Source organism: Sardina pilchardus, chromosome 24 (genome assembly GCF_963854185.1).
Source record: "Sardina pilchardus chromosome 24, fSarPil1.1, whole genome shotgun sequence".
Taxonomy (NCBI): Eukaryota; Metazoa; Chordata; class Actinopteri; order Clupeiformes; family Clupeidae; genus Sardina; species Sardina pilchardus.
The window spans coordinates 380676-395000 of NC_085017.1; the positions used below are offsets into that span (position 1 = coordinate 380676).

General features: G+C 40.9%; 1 protein-coding gene and 1 long non-coding RNA gene across 2 annotated transcripts in view; both read right to left on the reverse strand.

The window, feature by feature from the left end:
- kcnh8 (potassium voltage-gated channel, subfamily H (eag-related), member 8) overlaps nucleotides 1-14325 on the reverse strand; it is a 61608-nt gene that overhangs the window by 29602 nt on the left and 17681 nt on the right. The window contains exons 7-8 of the mRNA XM_062530077.1: nucleotides 13888-13953; nucleotides 11731-11869 (exon numbers count right to left, since the gene is read on the reverse strand). Of these exons, the coding sequence (XP_062386061.1) occupies nucleotides 11731-11869; nucleotides 13888-13953 (205 nt within the window). The remainder of the gene's footprint in view (nucleotides 1-11730; nucleotides 11870-13887; nucleotides 13954-14325) is intronic.
- On the reverse strand, nucleotides 810-3024 carry LOC134072897 (uncharacterized). The gene is made up of 3 exons (XR_009937218.1): nucleotides 2908-3024; nucleotides 2648-2709; nucleotides 810-935 (listed from the first exon to the last, which is right to left on the reverse strand). It is a non-coding gene; the product is annotated as an uncharacterized LOC134072897 (long non-coding RNA).

Genomic DNA, 14325 nt, shown 5'->3' on the forward strand with positions numbered 1-14325 from the left:
TACATAACGGACTTGAGGGCATTTTGCTTGTGTTGACACTCACTGAGACATAATGAAAAGTTGGTGTATTATGCTTTTCTGCCAAGCTAATCTTTAAAAATGTTGGCAAAGGATGATAAACATTGCTCCATGTTCACACAGCGCATCAAACCAAGTCCATGAAAAATGCATGTCACCGAGCTGCAGCGTACTGGATGAAAGAGCGATACATTTGCGTGCATTTAAGGTTGTAGCTAGTTTGGCTATCACCATACTAAACTCAATCTTTTAAGATTGAACATTAGTCTGGGGAGTCTGCACTGCATTTCTACTGCATAAGAGGCGTGGTCAATGGGCATAGTTCAGATGACTGATTGGTTGAAGGACTATCCAAAAGTGTAAAGATCAACGATCTGAGTGTGCCTTTTGGATAAGCTAGTTTGTGACTGGATCCAGAAGATGTGGACAGGAAGCAGGAGAGATAGATGTGCAGGTTTCCAACCTGAGCTGCAGGGCGAAATCCAAATTGCCGGCAGGTCAGGGTTTACCCAGCCTACGCAAATGGCCTATTTTGATTCCAAAACGGTACATTTTGCCAAAAGGTGACTAGTTTGCACGTATGCTCACTGTTCTCTGCCACGTGCCTCCGCTTGCAAACTCCCTCACTTGGTACGTCATTGTATCTGCCACTCCAGTGTTCTCAACCGCAATGGTTTGAAATGATAAAACATTCAATCAACATGGTTTTATGCTTTATAGTTGTGAGACTGGAACGGACTCATGGCATGAAATTAAACTATTTATGGCATACTGAGAAATGCATTAATTGGGAGAAGATGAAAAACACACTTACGTTTGCATCTTAGACCGCACCATCTGATAGATGTCAAAGGTGAATGACATATCCAGCATTCGTCAATTCTCACCATTTCAAAAACCAGCTGATGAATTGTACACTGTGGCAAAAATGTTGTGAAACATGAAATAAATGTTAACATTTACACATACAAATTATATCATGAATTAAAAAACAAATAAAAAAAATTGGCTGTTACTTTCACACAACATTTTCTACAAATCCATCAGGAGAGATAAATAGGGGGAAAGAAGTTACTTTTTGAGATATTATAGTGAAACATATCTATTCAATTCCTGACTTCCTGTTTGGCTAACTGTTGGGATGTCACTCATCACACACACACACAAGAAACATATATGCATATACTTGAAACTCTGACGTTTAAAAAAAAAAAAAAAAAAACTGTGCCCTGTGTTTACACAATACAGGCCACTAGCGAAACAGTGAGTAACTAACTGATAGGTGCAATGAAACTGATTATTCTCTTCTTCCTAGCCACAGAACTACATAACCGCAAACAGCAAGGAAATATGTTAATGAACTATTTAAGATATTTAAGAAATCTATTTAAGTAAAGCAACAAAAGTAAAAACAATTCTAATAAACTAAAGTAATTTTGTGAAAAAGGGTAAAAATCTGTGCATGTGTTTGTTACACAGACAAACTCATGGTATGCAAGGACATTGTGGATGTCATTAACAGTCTGAAGGACAAACACTCAGACTTCCACTATTGAACTCCCAGGGTGCCTCTCAACATCTCTCCTCGATCCTCGATGCTCGAGGGGCGTTCCCACTGATCTATAACTAAAACCGGATAGACTATCCCATTGTTGCCGCCCCATCATTCTTTATGTAGATCAATGAGGATCAAGGCGGAAGGGAGGACGTATATAAGCCAAATGAGAGGCACCCCCAGTGTATGGCACACTCAGAAAAACACCAGTGTTAGGAGGACACCATGGTTAGTAAAGACCATCCATACTGAATAGAAGGCATTTCCACTATTGAACTCCCAGTGTATGGCACACTCAGAAAAGCACCAGTGTTAGGAGGACACCATGGTTAGTAAAGACCATCCATACTGAATAGAAGGCATTTCCACTATTGAACTCCCAGTGTATGGCACACTCAGAAAAACACCAGTGTTAGGAGGACACCATGGTTAGTAAAGACCATCCATACTGAATAGAAGGCATTTCCACTATTGAACTCCCAGTGTATGGCACACTCAGAAAAGCACCAGTGTTAGGAGGACACCATGGTTAGTAAAGACCATCCATACTGAATAGAAGGCATTTCCACTATTGAACTCCCAGTGTATGGCACACTCAGAAAAGCACCAGTGTTAGGAGGACACCATGGTTAGTAAAGACCATCCGTACTGAATAGAAGGCATTTCCACTATTGAACTCCCAGTGTATGGCACACTCAGAAAAACACCAGTGTTAGGGGGACACCATGGTTAGTAAAGACCATCCGTACCGAGTAGAAGACATTGCCACTATTGAACTCCCAGTGTATGGCACACTCAGAAAAACACCAGTGTTAGGGGGACACCATGGTTAGTAAAGACCATCCGTACTGAATAGAAGGCATTTCTACTATTGAACTCCCAGTGTATGGCACACTCAGACACACACCAGTGTTGGGGGGACATCATGGTTAGTAAAGACCATCCGTACTGAATAGACTGCATTTCTACTGTAGCTTCAAGAAGCTTACTAAAACATTGAAAATTGTGTTCCATGGAACATCACAGTACTTCAATCATTGGTCAATTTCAAAGTACAGATAAATTCAAACTCACCTCACATGCAGAGTCGTTTGGTGTGGATCTGGATGATTGGCATTCCAATATCGATTTGGTCTCTGTACAAGAGAACACAGGGAGATTCAGTGCTTAACTTTCCTCAAGTCATAAAACCACATATAGCCATAACATTCCCGACTCACATCCCTCACTAAAAATGGCCTGATATTGCCACATGTTTTTCATGCTGCAGATCTTTAGCAAGCATGACATGCATTGCCAGAAGTTAACAACATTTATTCAAAACTATAACTGACCACTGGCAAAGTCTGTTGAGAACACAGGGGGTGACACCTCCTGCGGCTGGACACTAACTTCTCCAATCCCCTCTTTTGCAGTCGAAGTGCTACACTGGCCCCTGACACAGTGCACCTAAAAAAAGGACAGCAATATACAAAGATGAACAGGCATAAACTGGTACAGTCCATTACACATTAAAAGGACACCCTCAAACCTTTAAAAGAACACTTCACCGTTTTTTCATAAAACTACGCTATTCCCTTAACTAAGACGAGTTGATACATACCTCTCACTTTCCCTATTAAAATATAGTTACACGGGTAGTCACACGACCAAGTATAGTGAGACAAAATTAAACGTGGTGCATTTCTAAGCAGGCAAAAGGGATAACTATATTGTGTGGCGGAATAACAATAGGGACCTTAGACTCGGCCCAGTAATATCCTCACTTCAAAGTGAAACTGAAAGTGCAAGAGTGAGGATATTACTGCACCACACAATATAGTTACCCCTCTTACCTGCTTAGAAATGCACCACGTTTTATTTTGTCTCACCATACTTAGTCATGTGACTACTCGTGTAACTGCATTTTAACCCATTTAGGCCGGGAAAGCATTGGCGCATTTCTACCATTAAGGCCGGGAGCGCTGTTGCGTCGTTCTACCATTGAAGCCGGGAAAGCGTGTACGTCAATTTTAGCATATAAGGGTTTTTTTGCATCAGTTATCAGCCTCTGGGCCAATGAAATGCATCAGAATAGACACGAGGGAGTGTCGTGTAGTCTTGGTCCTTGTGACATTGTTTTTAAATTTTTCGAACACCCGTGGAGGACTTTGATAGCGAGGAGATATCGGAAGGTATGACTTTGAGGAGTTTCTCGGATTCGTTCATTATTGACTTTGGTGCGCTCCCTCCCTCATGTTGCCTGCATTTGACATAGGGCTGGTAGGTTACAAAACTGATACCCTACTGACTCTGTTTGTCTAATTGATGGATTTAACCCTGATTCGGATTAGGCTACACCTGCTTTTAAAAGGTGGAACATCACCACAAGACGTGTGTTGTATCATGTAGCACTCTGAGTCTTTTTAATGTGCACGTTCTATAATTAATGTAGTACTCACCAAAATCATAGAAATCAACATTGCAAAACACATATCCCAGGCATATTTTCTTTGGCTTGTTAGTTTTTCGAACATTTATTTTATCTAATGACGGAAACATAATGAAAACATATCATGAGACTATGCGCGATTATTTTCCTCTAGCCAAAATCCTTGAGAATGAAATCTAATTAACTTTCACGTTCCTCTTAAAGTGACAGGCACTCAATTAGACCTACAGTACATATCACCACTGTAACGTCAAGACAAGTGCAATAGTTAAAAAAAATGAATGTTTTTTAGCTATAAGTAATTATGCAGATCATAAAATACATAAATACTATAAACTATTAACAAAATATATGGAGTTTATGAATTCAAAATATGAAATAGAAACATGACAAGCCATCATTTTGTATGTATGTGTGTGTGTGTGGAGGGTCAAGCAGAGACTAGGATCACCAGGACTGTCAATGATCACACATTATTCAATATTACTGATAGCGTCAAGGTGGTGGCCCCAATTTGCCTACATTTTTGGAATATACTGTAGTAAACACAGTCACTTTTTGAAACTATTACAGCTTGTGTAAGCCTATCAGTAAATTCTGACCATACTAATAATATATAACCAGTCAACAGATGTCAATCAGAATGACAAGCTGTGGAAAATGCACTCGTTTCTGATGAAATAGTGCTGTTCCTGCACTGACACAGTACATGTTTTATTTTTGTGAAGGTGTAACTAAATAAACTCAATTTCCCAGGAAAGCCACAGGTGTAAGCTCTCAAATACTTTTTGAATTTTGTTTCTATCTCCTACAGAGGCTGAGAAATCAATAACTTAGTAGGCGTTGACACAATTGCTGAATTTCCAGAAAAACTTCAGGCTTTTGGGGTTTTTCCTGAAATCGCCCTTAGGTTTTACAGGCTTTTTTTCCAGGCGCTTTAGGCCTTAATGGGTTAATAGGGAAAACATGGAGGTGTTTGGTCGCTTCCAACTTCATCTCTGTTTGGATCCTAATGAATGAACTGGGCAAGCTAAGTGCTATCAAAGTTGCGCCGCGTGCCAAGGCCAGTGAGTGCACGCATTGAAACGTGAGAGGTATGCATCAACTCGTCTTAATCAAGGGAATAACGTAGTTTAATATGAAAAAATGGTGAAGTGTTCCTTTAAGTTCATGACACTCAAAATGATGTAGCCAGGGTAACAGTGTTAAGTGACGACTATCTGTCCCGACAAAGATTTCAGATTCGTAATTCATTGATAAAAATGTCCCTTACAAAACTACAATAATTTCTAAACATTCATACATCCCAAAATAAACAGCTGAATTCAAACTAACCTCATGTGCATGGCTGTCTGGTGTGGGAATAAATGACTGACACTCTGCTCTCAATTCTGCATCTGTTGAAGAGAACACAGGATATGAAGGCGCAGAACTTTGCAAGACCCCAGTATTAACCAAACATTGCTAATTCAAGCAAGGACTCACCTCTGTATAAGTCTGAAGAGAAAACATTGGCTTCCAAGTCATGGGCATCGTCACCAAGCTCTGCAATGGAGTGTTGGCCAGAAGGGAAGCTTGCACCACTGAGCTGTGTCTAAACAAGTTAAACATAAAAATGCATATGTGAGTTTTACACAAATATTCAATTCAATTAAATGTATTGTCATTCAGCATCCTCTTGTAAAATTCCCACAATAACACATTTCTGGCTGCATTTTGTTCTATATTAGTACACCATTAGAAAAGCTATGCTGTCTGCATTTATGAATTACTTGCTAACAATTCAGCTAGAGAAAATATATTTTGTGGAAGAATTGTTATTTACAAATAATTCACTATATTTTACTGTGCTCTCATTCATATAATACTACTTTCCTACTTATTTCCTTAGCCATTGTAAAACAACAGAACCAAAGATCGTATAGTAAGGAAGATGAATCATAAAGGGGGTTTTCAATGGAATGAAATGGGGCCCACTTCCGCCTCCTATCTGGGCGTGATCAGTGACGAGTAGACCAGTGTAGAAGCAGCAGAAGCAGTGTGCCGTTGATAACAGGTGGCCTGCGCAATTAGCGGAGACAGGTCAGGTCAGGAGGGACAGGTCGTGAACAAAGTTATTTTTCTATGTATTTATCACGCTGGAAAATACGATTTCAATGTGGGAATGTTAGAAAGACGTGTGCCTTGTAGAATATGGGTTCGTTACTTGCATTGCTGAATGTAGGGCTAAGGGAATGGTCATAATCCGAGATAAGGTTTATTTCTCCCGTTTGCCTCCTAAATGGGAGTGGCACTACGTCACAGGGACACCAGGATTGACCCTCATATGACTCGTCTCGCTTTATAAACCGTCTCTGATAGAACTTATTGCTTTGAAAGACAACTGTATTCAACCTAACCTCACAAGCTGAACTGCCTGGTGTCATATTGCAGGACTGGACTTCTGGTCTCTCTCTGGTCTCTGTAGAATACAGAAAAAATATATGAGGAAGGCCAGGGAGGGTGGGGTTGAGCTTCACTCTAGAAGCAACCACACCATCACTGGTTCACATGGTTCACAGGGAAACAATAGGTTTATATGTCCACCATAACTAAGTAAAACCATCTCAGTTAAGATGGCAATAAGTGGCATAAATGTTTCTCCCTCATCTACAGCACACCATTGACAACTAGATAAAATATTAAGTCAAACAGCCACTGACCTTCAATAAAGACTGTGGATGACATGATTTGGTCTTGGAAACTGTCTTTAATAGACTCTTGAGCAGCAGTGCTTGTAACAGTAAGGGGAACCTACAAAACATACAGGACAACGTAAACAGATAAACTAGCTGGCATCACCTGGGCGAGTTATGCAAATTCAAGATTACAAGATTGACCGAAAACCAGACTGAATATCACCAAGAAGAGACTTCTATTTCTTGGTTATAATTGTTGGCACTAGCTAGTGATGGGTATTGTGTAATTTCAGTGGCATCATGAAACTGACAGCTTAACACACAGTGGCTTTTAAGACAGAGATGATTTCATTGTTATCAAGATGTCAAAATATAGGCTATATTGACTCCAATTCATAGGGGGGAAAGAAATCAAAATGACCCACCTTTTTGCGCCAGGGCCATTCCTTCCCACCATAGTCATAGGTGATTTCAGTTCCGGACACAATTTCCTTCAGTGCAAAAAGGCACATATGTGGCTTCCCTCCTGCTTCAATCAACTTCATTCTGCAATTTGGTGACTTGTGCTCATCGTTTACCAGTCGTCCAAATGATCCATCTTCAAGTGCTCCATCAATACTGCAAATTAACAAACATCATGCACTAAACAGACGTTTATAGTGACAAATTAATTTTAATTGTACTTTAATTTGTAAGCAACTACACTAATGGCAACATCCAATACAACTATTACAGTAGCTGTTCAACGCACAGTTAATTGCAACATGAGGTCTTCACTTCAGAAATCCTGACTTCTCACTATAGAAATCTAAACATATTAGTCATTCTGAACCTACCACCATGTCTTCCGCTTCCATTTGAAGTCAAACATGAAGATTGAACATGCACTGTGGTACAGTTTACGCCTATGTTCAGCTTCAGCTGCATCAATGAGCTCCCCTCTATACTCCACCACAAAGTCTCCTTGATTGAAAACAGCTGAAGTGAAGATACCACGACCTGCAGACACAACATTATTAGAGACACAAGGGTAGCAGACTATCCATTGGATACAACTCAGCACTGCAAATAATCGCAGAAAATGTAATTGTGCCAATAAATTGCTACAATACAAGGTTGTGCTTATTTGTAGTTCTACATGTAGAATAATGAATACATTAATCCCACTGTTAACTAAAATATTATTGAAACACTATTAACAACTTTATTAATTTATATTGATGTACAATTAATAGTCATAGACTGAAAACCACTGGTGACAATATCGATTCAAGAACCTGTTGCGTGTAACCTTAGGCTGGGGGAACCCTGCCTGACCTGCCGGCAAATTTGGATTTCGCCCAGCAGCTCAGGCTGGAAACCTGCACATCCATCTCCCCTGCTTCCTGTCCACAACCTTTGGGTCAAATCACAAACTAGCTTATCCAAAAGATGTACCAGATTGGGTCTGATTGGTTGAAGGACTAGAGTCATTTGAATGATGCCCATTGATCACGCCTCTTGTGCAGTAGAAATAAAGCGCAGACTACCCATATTAATGTTCAATCTTAAAAGATTGAGCTTAGTATGGTGCTAACCAGAGTAGTGTAACCCCTCAGTCTAGCCTACAGTGCATCAAAGTCACTCACCTTTAACTGGATTAATATATTTGATTTCTAACATTGCATTCTTGTCTCTTCCGGCAAGGATGTGATTAGTGGCATCCTGAAGGGGAGTAGTTATCCATGGCATGACTTAAAGGAAATTAAGAACAAAAATGTAAACACCAAAACATGACCACTTTTCATCTCTCTAATTCATGGGTTTCATCAGGTCCCTTTCCACAGGTGTATAAAATCAAGCATTGATTATCAATGCAGATTGCATGGTGCTTGATTACTACACCTGTGGAAAGGGACCTGATGAAACCCATTAATACCATGGATGTTCAAACTGTTTCAATTGAGTTCTATGCTCTCATAACATTCACATAACATTTCCCTGATGTAATCATGCTTTGCTTAATCTTCCACCTTATGCTCAGATACTAAATGACAATGCATATGCCATGTTGACCAACTAAGCAATGTTTTGAAGCTCAAACCAAAACCCCAAATGAGGGACCCCTGGTAGACATAATATTAACTTTATCATTACCAAAAAAGACGTGGCTACGAAACATTGATCCGAATGAAGAGAATCACGACCGAAAAATACAAAAACAAAGTACAAGACATAGGCTACGCTGCCAAAGGATGAAGCCTACACAATTAGAGGCAAATCACTCATTAGCTTAACCAACACGATATATTGTGAAAACGTGTCAACATTTGTATGCGCTGAACATAAAGCTTACGAGGCCATTTAAACCCCCTACCCCCCTGGCCAGAAGCCCAAACGAATGCTAACGTTTGCATAAAGAGCTACGTTTGAATGCATTTTGCTAGCGGAATTGACATTAGTAAAAATCCGATGCCTCTGATGAAAAGCAAACGAAAACAAAAGACGTGTTCAGCTGTCTGCCAATGTATTCATAAAGCACTGTTATTTGACGAAAGCTTAGTTTGTCCAACACGACCTGTTGAATGTAGGCTATACGTTTTCATTTGTTAGTTAGCAATCTACCAATAGGCATACTCTGAATATAATACAGTTAATCTTAACAAACGTTTTCCCGATGTAGTAACATCGATATACCATCTTTCAACAATACTGGTCGTAACTTACCTGCCAACTTTGGTGTTTTGCTCCTTGACTAATTTATTTTTGGTAGTTCAAATATCTACACCACTAGCATCCAGGCTACCTAGCCGGCTAAAGGTAGACCATGAACTACCGAGGCTCCGGTGGCCATGCTATAGGCTAGCATTGGCAATAGCATGCACGAGCCAGCCAGCTGACAGCCCTAGGTCATCAAGTAAATTACATACCAATAGGTTATTCTGGTAGAATCGCCGGGAATTAAAATGGAATAGAGTCTATGACTTAACTTATATTGGCGTTATCTCTGGGCTGTGTAGTAGGCTATCGATAAATGGAATTTACTATGGAATCTAAATGACACAGTAGCCTAGTTAATTGTAGACCTACGTCTTTATTTTTTAACATTATGTCATTCAATGTCATTTAACCACAGTCATATTGTATGGGCTACTAACATACCTACTTGTCATTGGAATCTATTAAAACGTTTCGTTAATTTTCTTACCTGCTCTCCACAATGTGCATCTCCAGAGGAAACGGAATCAGCTGATGGCAGTCTGGCAGACGTAGGCGTAGCGCTCTCCAAAATGTGCGCATGCGCAGTGTTGAATTAGCGTCTATTTTCCCGCGGTTGTGTGTATAATCTCCCGCGGTTGTGTATAATCTCCCGCGCCTGAGTGTCGTGAACCAGGGACCGCGACCACCGATAGGGGGCAGTGGCGGACACACAGATTTACAACATTTCTCAGGTTTTTGGTATAAAAAGACTTTTGAGAAAAACACTTTTTAGGTATTAAAACATGCAGAGAAAACGTTTAAACAGGTTTATTTTACGAGGACAGCCAAATGTCCTCCTAAACGGGTGTGTCCTCATTACTCTTTGAAATGTCTTGAAAACGGTCCTTGTAAACCTTGAAACAAACACACACACACACACACACACACACACACACACACACACACACACACACACACACACACACACACACACACACACACACACACACACACACACACACACACACACAGTCTTAGTAGAGCAGTCAATTCTGTCCAATTAAATCTCCTCCCATCACATGCTGTAGCTGCTCATTAGAAGTAGAAGTCCTTCCTAGGCCAGCCTCTGGAGACCTGGTCTGGCTCTGTCTCATAACAAACACTTCACACTGCTAATGCTCCACAATACATCACTTCCTGCTCTTATTCTCTCTTCATCTCCTCACTTCGCTCCTCCTCTCCTCTCCTCTCCTCCTTTATTGTCCCTCTCTTCTCTTCTCCTTTTCTCCTCCTCTCCTATCCTCTTTTCCACTCCCTCTTTCCTATTTCTCCATTCCTTCACTTTCCTCATTGTCTCTCATCTGCTTTCATAACACATACAGTATAAAGCTATCTGCATAGTTTGGTGTTAGTGTGTGTGTGCACTTCTCCATATCGATATTCCAGTGTGTGTATGTGTGTGTGTGTGTGTGTGTGTGTGTGTGTGTGTGTGTGTGTGTGTGTGTGTGTGTGTGTGTGTGTGTGCATGTGTGAGTATGTGTGCAAGCTTGACAGCGTATTTTGCAGATAGTGCAAACTGTGTCCAGAGCGAAGTCAGACGCATAAAGTGGCCGGAGTCAGGCCGAAGTGTTGCCACCAGGTCTTTCAGCATGATAATGACCCAAAGCTTATGTGAAAAGTGCTCCAAAACGTCCTAAAGGATACCAAAAGCAAGGTCCTGGAGTGGCCTACGCAGAGACCAAACCTCAACCCCATTGAGAATCTGTGGCACGTGCTTAGTGCAAGAGTCCATGCAAGAAAACCATGCAGTTTACCTAGTAAAAAATGATCCAAAGAAGTTGTTGCCAGTTGTCAGAAAGGCTGCACTATTGGTTATGACTGTAAAGCACCTTTCCTCTGTCGCACGCACACTATTTGTTATACAACAAATAACAATGGTCTACAGACAAGGTAGAGTATGCTGCATGAAATGAAATCATAATGTATTGCAACATCAAATCAAATCAAATTTGCAGTTTCTTATATCTCATCCCATCAGACTATAGATCCGCTTACCGATCTGGTAAACTTACATGGTGCGGTTATAGCCGATAGAGGGCCACAAAGCGAATGCAGAAGTGCTGTTCACCCTGTTACGAGTTGATAAACCACTGAAATGATTTTGGAAAGATTACTTTAAGGTACAAAAAACTCTTTAGTGTTGCTTTAATGGTCTGGAGGCTATTATGTCAATATTTCCTTTTTTTCGTCACAAATCAGAGCATGAGTAAAAAATGATCATCAGACTTTGCAGGCATGCAGTCTATAATCATATAAACTATGCACATTTGAGTGTGTGTATGTGTCTGTGTGTGTGTTTGTCTCCATACCGATGTCCCATGTGTGTGCGTTGGCCTCTATCTCCTTCTTGCCGATGACGTACCAGATGCAGGCCATCCAGTGGGCAAGCAGTGCGAACATGGACATGAGCAGAGTCAGCACCACCGTGCTGTGCTGAGAGTAGCGGTCCTGGAGGTCAAGAGTCAAGGTCAAGGGTCACCGGGGTCATCGAGGTCGCAGGGGTCGCGGAACACCACCGACGACGACAACAGACAGGACACAGACAGCGATGGACAGTTTCAGGTTGAGGTCAGTATCAACATCACACACTGTTCTTTTTTTTACTGCTTCTGCATAATGCATTGCCAGAGCCTCTCTAATGAGGAGACACAGCACTCAAAGAATCCTCCATAGAAATGCATGGGGTTAGTTTGGGATGCTAATATGGCAGTAGTCTACACACATATCCCGCCCCTGCCTGTATGCCTCCCCATTCACTTGGAAAATAGCTGCCTGATAACTGCCCATAGTGCATCAACAAGATGACTGCAGAGTGGAGGGATTTGCCTAAAAGGACTTTGGCTAGGCTTATATGCCTATTATACTATAAGGGCAAATGGTTCATCGCTAGACTTACATTGGAAGCTCCTTGTCAGAAGAAGAGCTGGTCAAATGCATCTGGACTGTCATGAAAGATGTGCCCTTCACCAAGAACAAATAATAATCTCACTAATCTGTGAAAGAGCTGTTTTTGTTGTATGAGTCAAGACTATAGACTCAAGTAATGCCTTCATTCTCATCTTAACTGCCCATCTGACATGTGAGTGTGTTGTCGCATTATCATAATGCTTTTAGGAATGTAGCAGATCAAGGTGAGAGTATCAGAGTATTGCTTCTGTTCTTACAGTTGGTCTCAGTCACATTGGTTCAGATCTGGAAATTCTCAAAACTATGTGATCAGCTTCTACATTGACTAATCACTGTCTTGGACACATCAGAGAAGCAATTGATCATTTGAACACACAGCAAATACTTTTGCACATCCATACAACTGACTGTGTGCAATACATCTGAAGGTCAAGTGGTCCGCAGTTGTGTATAATTGCCTGCTGTCTTTCACATTATGTTATGTTGGTCAAAATCCATAATGGCTCCCTGCTGAATAGTACTAGCCCCCAAAAATGCATTTGGCATTACTTCATTGCTTGAGTGATTACATGCAATCCAGTGTTGAACCAGTTGTCATGGATAATCTGTCAGGTCTGACTGTGCTGTTTCCATGACACTTCCATTTCCATTATTCTGATAAAGGCAGGACTGATGAATTGCTCTCAGATTCATCTTGACTCCACATAGATCAACCAATTCTCTAAGCTCAGAGATGCATATTATAAACCCTCAGAGGTGAAGTATTTATAGAAGTGAAGGGCATTTATAGTTCTGCCAAAGGGGTATTTCCTATATTTATCATTCGTTTCTAATTGTGTGTAGTTTGGTCTTACTACGGTATTGCTGTTCTGCAAAACGGTCTGTTCTTCCTTTCCTCTCTGACAGTACAGTAAACTACATGATCTACAACCTACATGACCTACAATAAACTGCATGGCAACAAAGTGCAGTATGAATCCTGGTCAATCTCCCAAAATCTTGCACATACAGTAATATAGAACCTTGAACAGCTGGGATTGATGCCACACATAAAAGAAAGATACATTGTGGGTTTTCAACCTTTGTCATCAAAACCTGAGGAAAATACTTAAATACAAAGTCAGTTGTTATAATATTGACAACAACTAACCATTTGAATCTTATTCGTAAACAGTGGCACATGGACTTATCATGCTGATGCCACTGACCTGGTCGTTGCCATGCATAGAGAACTAACGGTTGTAATATGAATTGACCACACAGCAACGGTACACAGCAAGACAGTACAGAGCAATAACAGATCGACAATAGATGAATAACGTACTGAATCCGTACAAAATAAAAGTTCTGAACAACACTGTTATTCCTCAATCACATAACAGCATCAAGGAGATTAGTCTGTGAAAGGAAAAAGACAGCGCATATCTCAGCAAGGCAGGAAATGTTGCGCTGGCATTACCACAGCGCCTGAGAGATGCTGATGAGACTGATAGACAGATCAAACAAACCCGGCAGACTAGGGCGTGACTGATGGAAGAAATTAGACAAACACAACTCACCATTTTCTGCAGGAGTCGAATGATCCGTAGCAAGCGTACCGTTTTCAGCAGGTGGACCACAGACACCTGAGAAACAGACAGATGAGGCGTCATTCACCACCTCTCAGCTAGACTGACTTGTTGATTGATTGACTGATGGATTGATTGGGTTATAGGTGTTAAATCAAGGGGCCATAATTCAATTGACGTGCAACTGGCAATGATCCATGCTATATGAACTCAAAATAGTTTATTAACTTGGCAAAATCATTTTACTGATTTAATATCACAAGCAAGGACAGGTCAGATCCAAGCTCCCACACTCCACACCAGAGCTTCAGTTCACACACGCACGCACACACACACACACACACACACACACACACACACACACACACACACACATACGCACATACATACACACACACACACACACACACACACACACACACACAAACA